We start from the raw sequence: 15074 nt of genomic DNA, 5'->3' as shown, positions 1-15074 counted from the left end.
TGAACACGTCAGAGATTTATTCAACTTCAATTCATCAATTAATGAGGCAATTACTGAGATGATAAAAACAATTCCTTGCACTTGAAGAGCTTGATGCTTCAGGTTATTTAATAAGGGAATATAAGAATAAGATTGTAGGGTTAGATACAAATTGGGTAACATCTTATAAGGCCATAAACCATAACCTTTGAAGTTAGCTCTTTCACCAGAAGAGGAATTATTTACATTCAAATGGACAAAAAACTACAAGTTAATTGCTGCTCCCACAGAACTGCAAAGTAGACTTTCAATAGAAAGTCAGAGGTACAAGCATTAGACTGAAAGAATCTTTTTGGTCTGAGTTTGGGATAATTTTTCTGACAGTAACACTTGGGTGGCAGGGGTAGGAAGGAGCACAAAAGACAATGGGAAAGCACCATCTAGATGAATAAATGCCGGATAATTTGCTTAGTGGGTGTGTGTGTGTGCAAGCACACACATATGGGAGGGGTGAATTCATTCATGCACCCACCTGGCATTCCATCTTTTTCTGACATCAGGGCTCTGGGGACGTGCTGCTGAATTCCACAACAGGCATGGGTGCCTTTCAGAGTTGCAGCCTCTGGCTCTCCACAGAAACTGGAGCCAGTCTCTGGCCTGCCTCTGGCAGGTGCATGCAGGGAAAGCTCAGGCATGGCACCAGGTACCCAGGCAGGACTCCTAGGAACCACTAACCTAGCTCCTGTTATCCGACAGGTTGTCATGTGCCTGCTGCTAGAAGAAGACATCAAATGAGCCAAAGTCCATGAGGACACTCTGAAAATCACAGAGTACGACATAAGTCTGAGGCTCTATTGTCATTATTACAAGGACAGATGTGTAGATGACAGGTAGCCTCCTAGCATATTAAAGACCTCAGATACTGACACCCAGAGAACAATGTGAAACTTGGGACGCACATGTCTGACACTTCTACTAATTCCTGCTCTTAGCCCTCATTAGCAGAGAATGATCTGGGCCTTTCCAGTGGCTGGCTCACTGGGCTACTTCCTGCCCTTTCCTTTCCCCTCTGGCCTCACTCTCAGCCTTCCTTTCCTCCCCACCAGCTAACTTCACTTTTAACTGTCATGATGTCATATACTTTCTGTGTGAGTTTTGGACTGCTTGGCCCCAAATCTGCAAAGACATAATTGCAAACATAGGACCTCCCTTCAAAATTCAGGTTGTTCTAATAAGCACTGCGATTGATTTCTTACTGAGCAAGGGATATCGCTGTCAAGCTCCCGAAACAGTGACACCCAGTTGTCCTCCTTGGCAACATTCCAGTTGGGATAGTCCAGGAAGGTGGCCTGGGCCATGATCTCTTCCTTCTCATTGTGGAGCGTGATGGCAAGGTTTGCTTTTTCTCTGTGGAAATGATCAAAATTGCAAACATGAATAAGATTACCAAAAGTGAGATGAGGACATGTCATTTTCTCCTTCCTTTGGCTACTGGAGCTCAGCAGGCACTGTATGAGGTATGATAATCTTTAGAAAAGATGAGAATGATGTTGCAGCAACTTTGGGAGTACATTTCTCAGGACAACTGGTGACATCATCTAAATTTTTATTTAAAATTATGTTTCATTGGGAAAGTATTATATCTATGATATCAAGTATCTAATATCCTTCTCTTGGAGATTGGCTAGGAAAATATTTGACTGCACAGTTTTCCCTATCCTCTCCATGTTGTCAATACCACTGTATGGGCCTAAACACATACAGAGAGGGTGGCCAACTGTCTCTCTTTGCCCAAGACGGAGGGGCTGCACAGAATATAGGACTTTCAGTGCTTAAAGAAAAAAGTCCTAGGCAACTTGGGATGAATTGGTCACCTATGCACAGCAGCAAAGCAAAGAGTTTAGCACCATCTCAATCAGCATCCTTAAGCAATTTCTTCCAACCCTGAGCCCTGGACCCTTGGCTAATTGATCATATGGAATCCGAGCACCTGAGATATCACCTGATCCAGCTGCAGAAATGGAGAGTCTCCAGAGCCTTGCTTAAGTAAGGCAATCTGGAGAGTTTATAAAGCCCAGGGAGGGAAGCAGGCATGCCAACTCATGTTCTAGTAGTTGTCCCAAAGGGACTATCATGACAATCCTACCCAGCTGCTACCCTGTCCTGTGGCCCATCAAGACAGCAAGAGCTATCACTTAAAGATAGCATATAGTTTACTACATGAAGAAATATTTGTGCATAAATTTAAATGCAGTTTTTACTTTCTCAGCAAAATGTAATCTGGTTTTCTTAAGTTGGAGGGAAAAAACATCTAAATATTCCTTCAAAAAACAATGTAGGATCCTGAAGCAGGAGGGATATTAAAATAAACAAACAATGCAAGAGTTACCCATTTTCCTTCTTGAGCAGAATGAGGGAGAAGAAAACATAACTGAAGAGGAGGGGAAGAGACAATGGGGAGAATAGAAAGTTATATATGCTTTCTGGTTGTTTTTATCACAAAAGGAGTACATTCTCAGGGCATACAAAAATGAGAAAACATAAGCAAAAAGAGAAAAAAATCTGAAAAATCACCTTTAATACCACCCTCACATAGGTGACCAACCACTGTCAACATTTTGGTTGTCTCCAAACTGATCTGTTGTTGAGGGCAGCTTTATGTTGAAATGTACTTTGTTTAAAAAAAAAAAAATGGAGCCACACAATCTATATTATTTGTAGCTGCTTTTCCCCACAGCATATCATTTTACTAGAGCAGTTCACCAAACAGCAGTCTCTCACATACCGTGTTTCCCTGAAAATAAGACCTACCCATAAAATAGCCCTAGCAGGATTTCTAAGCATTTGCGCAATATAAGCCCTAACCAGAAAATAAGACCTAGTGATGGGCGTGGCTACACAGCGTATCTGCACAACCCATGCATTTTGTTGCAGAGCAGTAAAGAAGACGAGCAGCCCTTCTCATCTGCCCCATGGGAGCTCTAGTGCTCGTCATGAGAGATTGGTGCCAATGGTTCTAAAGGAAATAGAGTCACAAGAAATTCAGGATGGAATTCGGGGTTTCGAGAGTTATGATGATGTTCCAGAAGAAGATGACTTAACTATATTTGAATAAATGTAGATTATTGTACCATACTTAAAAAAAAAACACACATCCCCTGAAAATAAGCCCTAGGGTGTCTTCTTGTACTATACTTAAAAAAAAATAACACATCCCCTGAAAATAAGACCTAGGGTGTCTTCTTGAGGAAAAATAAATACAAGACCCTGTCTTATTTTCAGGGAAACATGGTACATACAATTCTTGAATTTCAGTTTTTCTCTTTAAATCAATTCACTTTTGGCTTAGATAAGAATTTCAGTAAAAAGTTTGTATCAGTACCATAAATGGAAAACCAGTATCCCTCACTATAAATAGAAGATAACTGTAAAAATAAAGATACCACATTTAAAACAAAAATTTCTCATGCAGGTATCAAGAAAAAGCATCTTGGGTACTACCAGATGTATGGGCATTGCCAGATGTATGGGCATCTTTGGGAAACACTGTGCTTAAGATGTCAATCTCAGCACCTACGGCCATTGTCCCCTCTCACAGGAAATCATAGGCAGCTATACCTGATCACACCCCTCAGCCACAGTGAATGAACCAGGGGTGCACTTGGCCCAAAGGCCCCGCCCAAGAACTATCTATTAAGGAAAGAAGCCAGCAGATTATCTGACTGTCCCTTTGGTTTCTAGAATACACTATCCACATAGGGAACTCTTTAGCAGGAGGACACAACCCCACAAATTCTCACTAAAGTCCTTGACCCTCTTTCACTCCTGAGGTGGCTCCCTCTAGCTCTTGGTCTTCTGGGCTTCTCTGCCCCAGACTTCCAGAGCCATGTCCTATGGCTTCCAGCTGAGAATTCCCCCCTTTAATTCAGATGAAAAAGCACCCATGGCATAAGACTCCGTGCATGTCAGCGCTGACCATAGTGGTGGTGGTGGGGAGTAGGAGGTGGGCAAGAACTGGGGACAGGACAGCCACCAAACTCTTTAGAGAAGCAGGGGACAGTATGTTCCTGGAATCCCGATTCACATTTGAAATGCATTTATCCATGGGAACCTTAGGATGGTGGTTAGGTTCTATAGTGCAATTAGCGCAGTACTATACTGCAGACATTATAGATTAAATAAGCTTTTGTGGGTTGGCCTGGGAAGCCAGCCACAAATTACTTTGTTTCAGTGGGAAAATACACTACAATTTCCAAACAACTGACTGTAAATACTTTTTAGCATTATCCTTTTGTGTATATACTTTACACTTCTTATTACCTCTTAGCCACTAGGTTCTCTATGAGACAAATAAAAATCATCAAGGGAGAAGGGAGGGAGGGACAGGGAGGAAGAAGGTAGAGGGAGAAGGCATATTTTTAAAAGCTGGATTTTAAACTGTTCTTTGTAATAAGCCAAATCCAAACTCAAGGAGCTGTATTAATACACACATATGTATTTCACACACAATAGAAATTACAGCTCTTTTCATTAGAGTTATGTCTCCCTTATTTAGCCAGTTTAGGAAATTTTCCAAATACAGCCAAAACTTATTTTCTATAATTATAATTGATGGAAATCTTGGTGAAACAGCATCTGCCTTTTCTGCTTGGTTTAACCATAAAAGAAGAGACCCCAGAGCTACCCTGCACTCATCAAATAGGGAACGGCAACCCAGGTGTGTGTTCTGCCCGCTCTCATTGCTACTGTGATGTCTGTGTTGAACAAGGGGATTCTTTTAGCTCGTTCCCAACTCATCTGCCATGCCTAATCTGCTCATTTTCTCCTATAAAATCTAGCAAGATGTTTAGGTTGAGATCAGTTTTATTCATTCCTGTATCTCTGTGACTGAGCAGCCAGTCAATAAAAACAAATACCAGATAAATAGACCAGAAAAAGAAGCACCGTGTTTTGAAATGCCTATAAAATAAGTCCTTAAGTCTTGGGGATGGCCTGGCCAGAGGACAGGAGTTACCTAATCAGAAAAACAAAAGACGACCTGGGCTTGGTAGCAGCTGTTCTGGAAGCTTCAGAACATTCATGAAAATGTAACCTTTTATTTCCAAAAATATGCTGGCCTCTAAAGTAGGTCACAACATTTTCATTTACAAGGATCTCTTTATAACATACTTTTTTTTTGCTACTCCCCTCCCACATGACATACATTATTATGCTTTCCTATCTGTCAAACCAGAAATATAAACGCATGATACATAAGGATTTGAGGTGCTCTCACAATCACTCTAAGACCCAGCAGAAATATGAAGCTTGTCTTCTGAAATAACTGTCTGTCAAAGGCCAAACTTGGCCAGGCGCAGTGGCTCACACCTGTAATCCCAGCACTCTGGGAGGTCGAGGCAGGAGGATCGCTCAAGGTCAGGAGTTCGAGACCAGCCTGAGCAAGAGCGAGACCCTATCTCTACTAAAAATAGAAACAAATTAATTGGCCAACTACAAATATATATAAAAAATTAGCCGGGCATGGTGGCACATGCCTGTAGTCCCAGCTACTTGGGAGGCTGAGGCAGAAGGATGGCTTGAGCCCAGGAGTTTGAGGTTGCTGTGAGCTAGGCTGATGCCACGGCACTCTAGCCTGGGCAATAGAGTGAGACTCTGTCTCAAAAAAAAAGGCCAAACTTTCAGGTAACTAGTATGTGACCTTGTATGGTAGCAGTCCCCAACCTCTTTGGCACCAGGGACCATTTTCATGGAAAACTATTTTTCTATGGACCAGGGTGGGTGGTGGGGGTTGGGGGATGGTTTCCAGATGATTCAAGCACATTACATTTACTGTGCACTTTATTTCTATTATTATTACATTGTAATATATAATGAAATTATTATACAACTCACCATAGGTTGGGGACCCCTGGTGTATAGGACTTGAGAAAATAGATCTGTGTAAGCCTTTTGAAAAAATTCTTTAGAAAGGTTCCAGTTGTAACACACCCCACCTCTGCATCCCATCTTCTGTATACCCCATAAAAAGATCAGTTGTTGAAGGCTGAGGAAAGACTGGCAACTGCAGGGACAGCCGGATCCCCTGGCCCTCCTGATCAGGCTAGGCACAGCTGACAGCCTTTGCTGACATAGCATGTGAGTGAAAGTGGGAAGATGGCACCACGTTTGGGTTCTGAGCAAGGGGAAGGCTGGAGTTTCTTGAGTTGCTAAGATAGGGAAAGTATGGGAGGAACAGACTGAAGGCAGGGGAAGATCATGCTAGGTTCAAAGTATCTACTAGGTATCCAGGAGTGGGTGGCAGCCACCAGGAAGCTGGATGAATGAATTTGGAATCCAGGAGGTACTGTCATTGATATTAGATGTTTTTCCCATTTATGTCATAAATTCATACTATTGATTTCTTAAAATTTTGTATAACATGAGATTGGTCTTTATACTTATTTTTTTTTTTTTTTGCCTTATGGATAATATCTTGTCCTAGCATGATTCATTGAATGGCACATCATTTCCCCACTGATGTTCTCATGCTGGTTTTGTCATCATCAAGTTTTCATATACGTGTCGGTATGTTTCAGGGATCTCCTGGTCCATCAGTCTTTTGTCAATTCCGTTACCACAGTATCCTGATTGCTACACCCACAAGTCATTAGTTGGCAAGTCTCCCACTTTATATTTCTCCTTTCAGGTTATCCTGATCCTTTGCTTTTCCGTATAAATTTAGACTTATATTATCAAGTTCAACAAACAATTGTTAGAATTTTGATTGGGGTGGGACATTGACTTTATAATATTGAATCTTCCTATCCAAAATGTGATATACCTCTTGATTTATGGTAGTCCCCATTATCCAAAGTTTCCTGGTCCACAGTTTCAGTTACCTGTTATCAACCACATTCAGAAAATACCAAATAGAAAATCCCAGAAATAAACTATTCATAAGTTTTAAATTGTGAGCTGTTCTGAGTAGTGTAAGGAGGTTTTGCATTGTCCAGCACTGACCTGCCTGAGACATGAGTCATGCCTTTGCCCAGTGGATCCATGCTGTAGATGCTACTACCCACTCATCACTTAGTATCATCTTGGTTTTCAGATCGACTGTCATGGCATTGTAGTGCTTGGGTTCAAGTCACCCTTATTTGACTTAATAATGGCCCCAAAGCACAAGAGTAATGATGCTGGTAATTTGGATATGCCAAAAAGAAGCCATAAAGTACTTCCCTTAAGTGAAAATCCTCGACATAATTAAGAAAAAAATCATAAGCTGATGTTGCTAAGATCTATAACAAGAACAAATCTTCAATCTGTGAAATTCTGAAGATGGAAAAAGAAATTCATGCTATTTTTTTGGTTACACTTCAACCTGCAAAAGTTATGGCTACAGTGCATAAGTGCTTAGTTAATATGGAAAAGGCATTAAATTTGTGGGTAGAAGACTTGAACAGAAACATGTTCCAATTGACAGCAATCAGGTGTGGTACTATCCTTGGCTTCAGGCATCTACCGGAGTTTTAGAACATATTCCTCTTGGATAAGGGGGGTCTACTATCCCAAATTTAGTAACTACTCTGTTTTATTTGCTCATGACTCCATGGGTAAGAAATTCAGATAGGGTACAGTAGGGGTATCTTCTGGGGCAAGAACCTCCAAGATGGCTTCTTCATTCACATCTTGTGCCTCAGAGAGGGGAAGCTCAAATAGGTTGGGGTTTGCTGGAAAGGCTGACTCGTGGCCTTCCTTCTTGCTATAGGATGGGCTCTGCAATTCTCCTCCATGCAGTCACATCCCTTTTCCCTTGTAATACGGCCTTTCCAGGTGGTTTCTTCTGATGGTCTCTCCAGCAAAGTGGCCAGACTTTTTACATGGTGGCATAAGGCTCCCAAGAGCACATCGAAAACTACCAGGGAGGACTGGGAATAGGGTGAGGCCAGAAGGGGCCAGGGTTCAAATACTGAAGGATGTGTTCTCAGGCTTGTGCAGGGCCAGCACCTGGCAGTGAGTACCCTGAAGGCCTCCAGTGCCTCCTGCTGGTGCCAGCCCTGCTGCCAGGCCATCTTAAGGACTGGGCCTGGGACCAGGACAGCCCCACTGATACTGGGTGGAGTCACAGGCTGAGCCCAAATTTAAAAGGTGAGGACTATAGCAGGGGAAGGACACAAAAAGGCCTGGGAATACAGGGAGGCATGGAAGCTACCAATGCAATAAACTTCCACACCTGCTTTAGCTGTATTATACAAATTTAAATGTACATATTTTATATGTAATATATTTATATTTATATAAATAGGCATATTTAATATATAATAGATAAATATATTTTAAATTTCATTCAACTCTGCATTTTTATTTTTATTTCTTTTTTGACCGATGGGTATTTATAATTGCATTTTAAAACATTCAAACATATAGGGGTTTCCTGGTTATCTTTTTGTTACTGATTTCTAACTCCATTGCACTGTGGTCAAAGAATGTGTTGTGTATGACACTAAGCACTGAAATTTGTTGAGTTCTGAAATTTATAGCCTAATGGATGGTCAGTTTTTATGCATTTTCATGTATACATGACAAAGATTTTGTATTCTCCAATATTGAGTATAGTATTCTACATATGTCCATTAGATCAAGTTCTTTAATTGTGCGATTATTGAAATCTTTTATATTGTTACTGATTTTCAGTTGCTTGATATCCCACTTATTAAGAGGGGTATATTAAAATATCTCATTTTGATGGTGAATATATCTATTTCATCTTTCAGTTCTACTGATTTTTGCTTTATATATTTTGGGTCAGCAGTAGCATATAAGTTTAAAGCTGAACTTTAAGAACTAAACATTTTACATTATATAGTGACCCTCTTTATCTGTAGGTATGTTTTTTACCTTCAAGTATATGTTATCTGCTATTATAGCAATACTAACCACCCTTTCTTCTTGGTATGAGATTTTGGCTGTCATATCTTTTTTTCCCAATACTTTCACTTTAAATATTTCTGTGACTTTATAGCTTAGGTGTGTCTCATAAATAAAATATAACTGTTTTTTGTTTTGTTTTGAGCCAATCTGCCCATCTTAATATTTTAAACTGAAGAATTTTGTCCAAAAGTAATTATGATTACTGCTGTAGATGAATTTTTCTATCTTATTATTATGTGATATTAATATATCCTATCCTTTTTATTTCTTTTTTCTTCCTCCTTTGTTGCCCTTTTTTAGATTCAGGGTTTGTTTTAGATTTTTCATTCCATTTTTCCTTCTATAGATCAGAAGTTACAATCTCTAAGTCTATCTTTCTGATGATTATCTTAACCATGTTAATATATATTCCTAACAAAGTCTTTACCTTCTGTTCCAGTTATCAACTGATGTAAAATAAATCATCCCAAAGCTTAGCAGCTTAAATAACAATTTATCATTATCCCTCGTGATTGTCCAGGTTGACTGGGTTTAACTGAGCAGTTTTTACATAGGGTCTCTTATGTGATGGCAGTCAAATGGTGGCTGTGACCAAAGTCATCTGAAGACTCAATGTCTAAAATGGCTCAGTCGCATGGATAGTGGTTGATGGCGGTGGGAGCTCAGCTGAGGCTGTCAAATGAAGCACCTCCATGTAGTCATGTGACTTGAGATTTTACCAATATGGCATCTGGGTTCTGAGAGGGCACATTTCAAGAGACCTGGTGGAAGTTTCAAGACTTCTCATAACTTGAAATTATAGAGTATCACTCCTGCTGCTTTCCATGGGTTACAAGGGCCAGCCCTAATTCAGTGTGAGAAGAGACTACACAGGGCATAAATGCCAGGATGTGTGGTTCACTGGAGGGAGGGAGGGGAAACATCTTTGTATACTACCTACCACATCCTTCTCTTAAATAAAACCTGAAGAATACTATAATTCTAATCATGCTCCTCCTGATTTATATGCTGTATTTGTCCTGTGTTTTAGTTCTAATGTATGATTTATACTTCACAAATTAGTTACTATTATAGTTTTATACAAGTCATATTTTTTCTTAGATTCACCCACATATTTGTCCTTATTTTTATGATCCTTCTTGTGTTTTGAGCTTCCAGCTGAGATATTTTTTCCTTCTTCTGAGAGCATATTCTAAGAAATTTCCTTTATGCAGAGTCTATTGGTAAACTATCTTCGTTTCTGTCAGAAAATGCATTCATATTCCCCTAGGTCTTGAAAAATTATTTCACTGGGTATATAATTCTAAATTGTTATTTTCTCTTCAATATTGAAGCTATTCTATTGTCTACTGGCTATCATTGTGGCTGGTAAGAAATCACCTATTAGTGTAATCATTAGTTCTTTGCAGATAAATTATTTTTTCTCTCCGGTTATTTTTCAGATCCTTTTAGCTGTGGTATTTTGCTCTTTTATTACAATGCATTTAGTTGTGGATTTCATTATGTATTTATCCTGTGTGGGATTCACTGAGTTTTCTGGACATAAGAACTGGTGCTTTCCAATAATTCTGAAAAATTCTCACCTATTCTTTCTTCAAATATTGACTCTGCCTTCCTATTATCTCCTTCTAGAAGTCTGTCTAGACTATGTCTCATGTTCTGCTTTTATTTTTTCTCTTTGTGTTCAATTCTAGATAATTTATTGGTATTGATCATCTAGCTCATTACTTCTGTCTTTAACTGTGTCTATGATGATGTATAATTCATCAACTGAGCTTTTAGCTTCAATTATATTTTCATTTGTTGATGGTCTATTTCACTTTTGTTCAAACCTGATTATTCACTTTTATGATCTTTTTATTCTTGGATCATTTTTTTAAACTTATTTTTTCATTTTAGACAAAGTAAACATGCTTATTTATATTTTTTGTATAACTTAATATTTAAAGTCTTTGAGAGTTAATTCTCCTGTATAATTATTGTTTTTATTGGTTCTCACTAATGGTACACATTTCTTTGTATATTTGTGATTTTTGACTGTGAGCTCATGTTCCTTAAAAGTTCATCTGTAGGTATTATTGGAAGTCTGAGCTGAAGTTGTATCCCTTCAGACCTGATTTGCATTTATTTCAGCCAGTCTCCTGGACACACTATTAACCTGTGACCATTATCAATTAAATTCTCCACTTGGTGATTTTTGGGACCACACAGATAATTAACATGGATCTCAAACTAACATGTGTTTATGAATTCTCAGGAGAGACTTTATGCCCTTCTATTCCATGCTGACGTTGAAATAGGCTACTTTCCTTACTGTCCATTTTTATGCAGTGGGTTTATTTGTTCATCCTTACAATGAACATCTCAGTTTTATACAAAAGGATCTCATATTTTCCTCCTTTGGTCGAGGGAGTAGTTATCTTCTGTTCTTTGCAAATTGACAAAAAGAAACATGAGGTTTCTAGGATGTGGCAAAAATCCTCAAGGAGAATGCTGGTATTGATGTCTGCTTATCTCATGAGGTTTCTGATTTCAGTGTGATAATGTTTTCTGCACAGTCCATAGCTTTTGTGTTTGTATGTAAGTGCATACGAACATCCAGGGGACATCATTAAGGTATTTAGTCTACCATAATGCAAAAAAATGGAATAATTTCACTGGTATACATATTTTTAAAGGATTTTTTTTTATTTTTTTTTATTTTTTGAGACAGAGTCTCGCTTTCTTGCCTAGGCTAGAGTGAGTGCCATGGCGTCAGCCTAGCTCATAGCAACCTCAAACTCCTGGGCTCAAGCGATCCTCCTGCCTCAGCCTCCTGAGTAGCTGGGACTACAGGCACGAGCCACCATGCCCGGCTGATTTTTATATTATATATATTAGTTGGCCAATTAATTTCTTTCTATTTTTATGGTAGAGACGGGGTCTCGCTCAGGCTGGTTTTGAACTCCTGACCTTGAGCAATCCGCCCGCCTCGGCCTCCCAGAGTGCTAGGATTACAGGTGTGAGCCACCACGCCCGGCAAGGATTTTATATATAATTCCCTACTGCCTTCCAGTAAAATTGTGCCCACTTATATTACATTCATTAGTGTGGTAGGCAGAAACTAAAATCTTTAATGTCTTAGGCTGGCCTTAGCTTAGATATTTCAATTGTATTTGATATGAAGCTTTATGAAATTTAAAATACTGGGATATCTCATATTTTCCATAAAAATAACAAGGAACAAGCCAGGTGCAGTGGCTCATGTCTGTAATCCCAGAAACTTGGGAGGCTAAGGCAAAAGTTTGCTCAAGGCCAGGAGTTTGAGACCAGCATGGACAACATAGTGAGACCCCATCTCTAAAAAAATGAAAAAAATTAGCTGGGCATGGTGGCATGCACCTGTACTACCAGCTATGCCAGAGGCTGAGGCAGGAGGATCGCTTGAGCCCAGGAGTTCAAGGTTGTAGTGAACTATGATCATGCCACTGCATTCCAGCCTAGGTGACAGAGTGAACATGCATCTCAAAAAGAAAAAGAAAAAAAAGGACAGATTAAAAGATATTTGTATTCTGATGTCTACAGAAGGTCTATAAACAAACAAAACAGGGAGGAAAAAAGATCTTTTAAGAAAAAAGATCTGTATTATGCATACTTTAAAGTTTAGAAGGCCATTTTAAGAGCAGTGGTTAAGAGCAAATCCACACTTTGCTACTCACTGCTTGGCCTTGAGACGGCCTCCCTTTCTCATCTGTGAAATGGACAGAATAGTAGCTACTTCAGAGAAGTATCAGAAATGATTAAATGAGATAATGTTGGCAAAGGACAGAATCTGACATAAATTCTGAAAATCTGATAGCTAATACTATTAACTTGCCCCAAGTGAATCCACTAGTAAGTGTTGCAGTTGAGATTTATTTTTTTTATTTGTTAATTGTTTATTTATCAAGAGAAACTATTCCTCAGCCCACATATTTATAGCTCAGGAACATAAGTCAGTGACAAACTTCTATGTAAATCAATCCAAAGAAATCCTTTTATATTCCAAAATCACTTTGCACTCTGAAAGATGCCAGCCTTCCTCATCTCCTCAAAATCTTTCATAGTATCATAATTTCTGTAGATATCTACATATGCCTTCTTTCTTGGTTCAACCATAGTAAACTCATGCAAAGCTGCAAGCCCCAGGGATACAATGAATTCTCCAACAATATCACACTCCAGACCCCTGGCCAGGAGGCCACCCATCTGAGGTTTCATCAAAGCACTGGAAGCTATGGTAGTTAACTGTCCTTGATGGTTATGCCAACATCAACATGTCCTTCCTGGCTGATGGAGAAATGAATTGCCAGTAGTTGAGATTTGAGCCCAAGTTTGCTTGAATCCAAAGCCCATGAGAAACCTTTCTGATTTGCATTTCGTTAAAGGACACAGAGATTGGTTGTTCCCAGAGATTTCTTGCTACGTGTTTCTTCACTGAGCAGTGACCTGCCCACTTCCTCATCATAAGCACCATAAAGACAAAAGGCGTGGGATCCCTTCCTGGTGTGTGATAAAATTGATAAACATTCTTGAGCTTACTTATCTATGTACTTACAGAAGATAGATGATATTAAGCCTCCCAAACAGCCTCTGGGTAAATTTTCTTATGAGGTTTTTGATACAATAAATATCCTGCGATTCTGTTCTTCGGCAACGAACAACTTCTACCTTTCCTCTTGGAGAAGTAAGTACTGACATTTTTTACCCTGTCCTAAAAAGAGGAAAAATAGTCCACTATTAATCTGATATGGCAAATCACTTTGGTTACAGTACACGCAAAATGGAACATTAATTCAATTTCCATATGGTTAGAGCGAATGTGTTATGGGAGTACTGGTGAGACACATTTTCCCCTGGGTGTAGTCTGCGATGACTGTCACTGCAAAGCAGCTGACATGTTTCTCCACAGGAGAATAAAGTTTCTGAGAATTGGCCTGTCTGGAAACTTCCGCAACTGTATTCTTTGTTTCCAACAAAGCCACTTAAAAATATTCTAACAATACGATTGAAAAGTATTGAAAGGAATTATTTATGGATTCAGTGTCCTTTTATATAATATTTAATTGGCCACCATAGCATGTGGTCAAGAGTTACAGGAGAAATATTGGCAGCTGCTGACTGTGTTCCAAATAGAATTCCCCAAACTGGAACCCTAAAAGACAGCAGTCTTAAGAGATATTTTGAGACCAATAATGTTCTGTGGTCAAATAAATGTAAGAAGTGCTTGTAGTAGCCTTCCTGATGGGAAGGCATGCCATTAAACTCTTTGAGAAGTTCCATAACCAAGTAACCTGTTTTCTTTGTAAACCGCAACCTTTCCCACAGCCTTTCTGAACAGAATCTCTAACGACATCAACAGTGGAGAGTCTAATGCTCCAGAAATATACTTTGAGAAATGCTGCTTACAGAAATGGTAGTTTACAAATGATTTCATTTTCTCTCTCAATGCACCAATGTCTGTCTGTCTCTTGCCTTTTCTTTCTCTCTATCCTTCCCTGCCTGCCTTCCTTTCCAGGGAAAACCATTTTATGTTTATTTTTTTTTTTTTTTAAGGGACAGCGTCTTGCTCTGGTGCCCCAGCTGGAGTGCAGTTTTGAGATCATAACTCATTGTAGCCTCAAACTCCTGGGCTCAAGGGATCCTCACATGTCAGGCTCCTGAATAGCTGGGACTACAGATGCATACCACCATACCCGGCTAAGTTTTTAAATTTTATTTTATTTTCAGAGACAAGGTCTTGCTATGTTGCCCAGGCTGGTCTCAAATTCCTAGCCTCAAGTGAACCTGCTGCCTCAAGCCTCCCAAGTAGCTGGGATTACAGGCACAAGCCACTGTGTCTGGCTAGGGAAAACCATTTCATTATATACTAACCAGTAAGCACAAAACAGGGAAAACAATAAGACAGGGAAATTAATAATGTCTAGACTTGACCGGGTGCAGTGGCTCACGCCTGTAATCCTAGCACTCTGGGAGGCCGAGGCGGGCGGATTGCTCGAAGTCAGGAGTTTGAAACCAGCCTGAGCAAGAGCAAGACCCCGTCTCTACTACAAATAGAAAGAAATTAATTGGCCAACAAATATATAGAAAAAAATTTAGCCGGGCATGGTGGTGCATGCCTGTAGTTCCAGCTACTCGGGAGGCTGAGGCAGAAGGATTGCTTGAGC

General features: G+C 39.6%; 1 protein-coding gene across 1 annotated transcript in view; it reads right to left on the bottom strand.

The window, feature by feature from the left end:
* The window catches only part of CFAP61 (cilia and flagella associated protein 61), a 263247-nt gene that overhangs the window by 244830 nt on the left and 3343 nt on the right, over nucleotides 1-15074 (bottom strand). The window contains exons 2-3 of the mRNA XM_012757361.2: nucleotides 13466-13621; nucleotides 1236-1386 (exon numbers count right to left, since the gene is read on the bottom strand). Of these exons, the coding sequence (XP_012612815.2) occupies nucleotides 1236-1386; nucleotides 13466-13608 (294 nt within the window). The 5' untranslated portion in view covers nucleotides 13609-13621. The remainder of the gene's footprint in view (nucleotides 1-1235; nucleotides 1387-13465; nucleotides 13622-15074) is intronic.

This window comes from Microcebus murinus, chromosome 16 (genome assembly GCF_040939455.1).
Source record: "Microcebus murinus isolate Inina chromosome 16, M.murinus_Inina_mat1.0, whole genome shotgun sequence".
Classification (NCBI taxonomy): domain Eukaryota; kingdom Metazoa; phylum Chordata; class Mammalia; order Primates; family Cheirogaleidae; genus Microcebus; species Microcebus murinus.
This window is presented reverse-complemented; position numbering and strand designations above follow the sequence as displayed.